General features: G+C 54.7%; 1 protein-coding gene across 1 annotated transcript in view; it reads left to right on the forward strand.

Annotated features, from left to right (window-relative positions):
- The first annotated feature begins 2639 nt into the window (after window positions 1–2639).
- Window positions 2640–4976, forward strand: part of LPAR2 (lysophosphatidic acid receptor 2) — a 5963-nt gene continuing 3626 nt past the window's right edge. Inside the window, exon 1 of the mRNA XM_010157501.1 lies at window positions 2640–3372. Coding sequence (XP_010155803.1) covers window positions 2640–3372 — 733 coding nt within the window. The remainder of the gene's footprint in view (window positions 3373–4976) is intronic.

Here is a 4976-nt window from a genome sequence, read left to right on the forward strand (position 1 = left end):
AATTCAGTGGCAGTTTTAAAGCTGAATTTTAGCCCGGGTTTAATCTAACCTGGTGTCAGCTCAAAAATCACGGAGAGTGAAACCAGTATCCATCAACACACCGTTTCACTGCGGTATTTGAATATTTCCTAAAGCGTAGCCAGTGCCCAGGCAAGTTTCTCTTCCACCGAATCTGATAAACTGGATAACTGGGTGGGAGACCACGCGTTACTCCGCAGCAAAGATGCGAATGGGATTAAGTAGCAGTGGAAACGCGCGTGTTCACACGGCTGAGTGGTGCGTGGGGTGCTCCAAACCACTTGTGTCTCCTCTTCCCCCACGTGTAACCTTAAAAGGGTGAAATGACTTCTCTAACTTCAGTTTACTTCTTGATTTGGGATTAAAGCTTTCAAAAATGTTTAGGGGAAACAGCTTTGCGTAAGAACGGCCTCGCCTGGGGTTTGGTGCCTCCCCAGATACACCCTGTGCAGGCGGCTGCCTGTGATTCACAGCGGTTGTGTTCCTCCTGCTCCTGGGCTTTCCTCCCTTCCTCGTTCTTCCTTGGTTTTACGCTGTTCGAGCCAAAATACTCCCTGGTTACCTGCCGAGCTGCCAGCTGGTATCTTCAGAGTCCGCTCCGATGCTTCCACCCCCTGCGCTGCCTTCGAACTGCACCGCTCTCCTCAACAGCTCGAGATCTACAGGCTGGAAAGAGATGAAGGATGGACTTGTTACATAGTACTAGCCCACAGCTCCATCCCCCGGGGCAGATTGATTGCCCCTCTGCCTCCTTTTCCTTTTTTCCCCACCAAAAAAAAATCATCATTTCCCTATTCAGCTGATTTTAAGGTGGGCGAGTTGGGTTGTAGCTTTTTCTCCCGTGGCAGACAGCCGCACGCCGGAGCAGGCCGACGCAGAGCCCATTAGGCAGCGGAGATCCAAAGTTCAGCCGGAGGTACGATAGGGTTTCCCGGCTCAGCCGTCTTATTTGCACAACTCGGCACGCGTGCGGGCAGAGGTGGGTGCGGTGCGGGTGATAAACTGGCCTGCCTGCAGTGATCTCACCTCCCTGTCGCCGCTCCTGCTGCGCTCTCCTGGAAAACCGAGCCCTTGCTGCCCAGAGGGTGGAGGAACATGCGGATAATTAGCCCCCCTGAGCTTTGTGCTGGTTGCGGGGGTGTTCAAATGAATTGTGAGCCAGGCACTCGGCGTGTTGGCTGTGTCTGGAGAGGGCTGCGTTCGTGCTGCGTGGTCCTTAAGCTCCCTCTAAAGCGAGGGTGACGGCGGAGCGCACGCGAGGACAGGGAGAGCCGGTGACCTCATAGGTGGCACGCACCAGGGTAAGGAAAAACCCTGTCACTTCTCAGCACCGCGGTGCCACGGGGAAGGAGGCTCCAAACTGGGTTTGCTCATCCCAGCGGGGACCGCGGCCAGCCCTGACTTGAGGTTTCCAAGCTCTTGGTTAGGAAAGGAACGCCAACATCTGCCGGGGGGGTGTAGTCATGGGGCTGCTTCTCATCCCTTGGAGCTGTATTCCTCCCAGATTTTCTTTTCTTTTTTTTTTTCCCCATGGACAAGTAACACCGGGGGTGATTACCGGGTTTCAGCTCTGACTCTGAGGTACAGCATCCTCCAACTTAGCCTGCTGCTTCACGTTTGGCTGCCCACGGGACAGGAAGTTAATTACCAGAGGTCTACGGGCTTTGAAAATTAATACTCAGCGTTACAATCCAGACGAACAGCTTGTCTGGTCTTGCTCCCACCAGTGCCAGAGAAACCTGTGGAGTCCTTCCCGAGACTTACCCATCCTTTCCTGTCAAGCTTTTCCATGGTGTTCAGTGAATTTTGAATTGTTTCCCGAAGGAAAGAAGGGACTTGCTTCCCTCATTGCTCAGCTGGTTGATGCTGCGAAGTGTGGGGGGCTGACCCACATGCTGCGGAGTCTGGGAGTGCTGCAGGTGATCCAGTCCCCTGGTTGTAGGTGCGGACTTCTCACTGCTGTTTAATTTTCAGGGATGAGGAGTCCGTTTCTGCCCAGCTCTTGGCGAAGTTTGGGAAGTACTCGCCTGCTTTGGAAGGATTGGCAAGCGCTGCATGTAGAGCAGAACCTTACGTTAGGCTTTGAGCACCAAAACTCCACAGGGAAGAGGAGGTGTGTGTGTTCTGAACCAGCAGCAGCAGTCCTGGGGACTGCAGCAGCTGCAGAGGCTCAGCGTCTTCGTCAGCCTGTTGTTTAGTGATTGACTGATAAACCTTCCTTGCTGCCGCTTTGTTTTTACATTGCTGAAGCAGGACATCTGGGACAACAGAAATAGTTTTGTCTGCCAGCCCCGCGAGGCTGCATGGGCCAGACAGGGAGAATCTCTTATCAGATCTGGCAAGCCTTATCTCCTCCCACGAATGTTCAAGGTTATGCTGCATCCTCAGCATGGCTTTGAGGACAGATGAGGACTCTGCTTGAGATGTGTAGCTCCATCTCGAGTACAGAAGTGGTTTCCTGTTACTCGTGTGGCTGTTTCAGTGTGTTTCAAGTTCCTTCTCACCTCCGTGTGTGTCACAGGCATCGGTGTAATGCTCAGCATCTCCCCAGTCTGTAACAGTTGTGCGTGTGTGAGCACAACAAGCTAACGATACTCTCTTCCCTCTTTAGGACAGCAGCGATGAAGCACTGTTTTTACAATGAGACCGTGGAATTCTTCTACAACAACAGCCGCAAAGAGCTGACCACTTACTGGAGGACGAAGGACGTGCTGGTGGTCGCCCTGGGCCTGACAGTGAGTGTCATTGTGCTCCTGACCAACCTGCTGGTCATCACCGCTATCATCATCAACCGGCGGTTCCACTACCCCATCTACTACCTGCTGGGGAATTTGGCAGCTGCCGACCTCTTTGCTGGCATCGCGTACATGTTTCTCATGTTCCACACCGGCCCCAGGACAGGGAAGCTCTCCCTGAAGACCTGGTTCATCCGTCAGAGCCTGCTGGACACCAGTTTGACAGCCTCCGTGGTGAACCTGCTGGCCATCGCCGTTGAAAGGCACCAGACTGTGTTTACCATGCAGTTACACAGCAAAATGTCCAACCAGCGTGTGATGATACTCATCTTCTGCATCTGGGTCACGGCCCTGCTCCTGGGGCTCATCCCGTCCTACGGCTGGCACTGCCTCTGCGCCCTGGAGAAGTGCTCCAGCATGGCACCGCTCTACAGCAGGAGCTACCTGACCTTCTGGGCCATCTCCAACCTGGTCATCTTCCTGATCATGGTAGTTGTGTACACGCACATCTTCATCTATGTCAAAAGGAAGATGACGCGGATGTCCAAGCACACCAGCTTCCACCCCCGCTACAAGGAGACCATGATCAGCCTTGTCAAGACGGTCACTATTATCCTGAGTAAGTCCACGTGCCGTAGTCGCTCTGAAGGAGGATTTAGATCGATGAGTTTGGATCAATCAAATGATCAGTCTCAATCTTTGATCCTCCATCCTGGGTTGTGCAGAGCCGGAGAGGCCAATGCGCTTGGGTCAATGGGGAGGGTTGGGGGGGGACATTCTGCTTCTCTGGTCCCCGATCTGCTGGATGGTGGTTTGGTTTGGCTGCTGAGGAGCAGAAGGCTCTGGGTGACTGGTGTGAGCGGTAATGGGAGCAACCTGGCAGGCAGAGGGGAGAGGAGCTTTGGAATCTCTTCCCCTCGGGCACGACTGTTCCTCTAGTTGGCAGGGACGAGGCCTGTTACGAGTGTGACTCGGTAATAGCCGACTGCTGTCAGTGCCGGTGCTTTGGGCAAGGAGGCGGCTCTTTGATGCGCTCAGCTTCCCCCCCAGAAGCGTAGAATTAGGAGCTGCAATCCGGCCTCATCAGGAGTTGGCACTTGGTGCATCCCTTATTAAAGGATGGGGAGAGGTTTGGGGCAGATGTTACAAGGTGATAGGATAAGAATGAGGGAGGTGCATCCAAATTCCTTACTGGAACAAAGCACTGAACTCCAACGTAACTTTTGGTCTGAGGAGCTGGGGGCTGGGTCTCAATCTCCTTGGGTAAACATACCCTTGGAAACTCAGCTCTGAGCCTGAGCTGCTCTCCATGGGCACGGGATCTCCAGCTGAGTGCCAGCTGCATCCGCAGGCTGTAGTGCAAATGGGAGCGGATCAGCGCCTGGAAGGGGCTCTGTCTCTCCGGGGTATTTAGCTTTATTCGGAAACGTGTGCGGCGCATCTGACAGCGGAGGCTGGCGTGTGCGTTGTGCCTTCAACAGCTTATCGCTGACTTCTTATTTCTGCTGCTGCCTCATGCTTTAACGGTCTAACAGCCTTTCTTCGAAGGGAAATAAATCCGTGAGCTCCCATCTTCTGCAGCTCGGCTCTGGGCTGACAGTCACAACCCCTTGCTTGCAAATCTTCCCTGATAAGTGCAAAATTTGCTCCGTCAGGGAAACCTCGGAGCTGCAAAGAGACTCCTCCCTCGCGAGCTCAGGCCGGCAGAGTGGGGCTCGGCGGCGTGGGAGCAGCGTGGGGGGGCTGGCAGGCGGCTTGGTGTGGCTCTGCTCAGGGGCACGCTGGCTTGCCGGGTCCTGTTGCAACTTGTGGGCGTCGAAACTGGAGTTTTCTGCCTGTTCCTGCCTTCCCTGCGAGGTCTTCTTCCCTGCCTCGCAACCTCTCCATCTCGTGAGAGCTGGGAGCTCACTTCTGCCTCCGAGCTGACCAGGCACGGCACAGAGGCTCAGCGGGGCTGCAGAATGACTTAGAGCGTGTATTTTGCGCAGCCCACGGCAGAGGGAAGTTGGTTGGTTCCCCCTTGCCCTCCCGAGCGGAGGGTCACCCCGTGGCATCAGCAGGACCGCTTAACTTTATGGGACTTCACAACATCACCGGGAAGAGGGTGGGCTGGGGGGGAGGCACTGGCCAAGAAGGAAAATGTGATTCACGCTGGGTGCGTCAGCTTGATTTGGGAGATCCCTTTCCTCTTGGTGTCTGTCCGCCTGGCCTGCCTTTTGTGGG

Source organism: Eurypyga helias, unplaced genomic scaffold (genome assembly GCF_000690775.1).
Source record: "Eurypyga helias isolate BGI_N326 unplaced genomic scaffold, ASM69077v1 scaffold9678, whole genome shotgun sequence".
NCBI lineage: Eukaryota > Metazoa > Chordata > Aves > Eurypygiformes > Eurypygidae > Eurypyga > Eurypyga helias.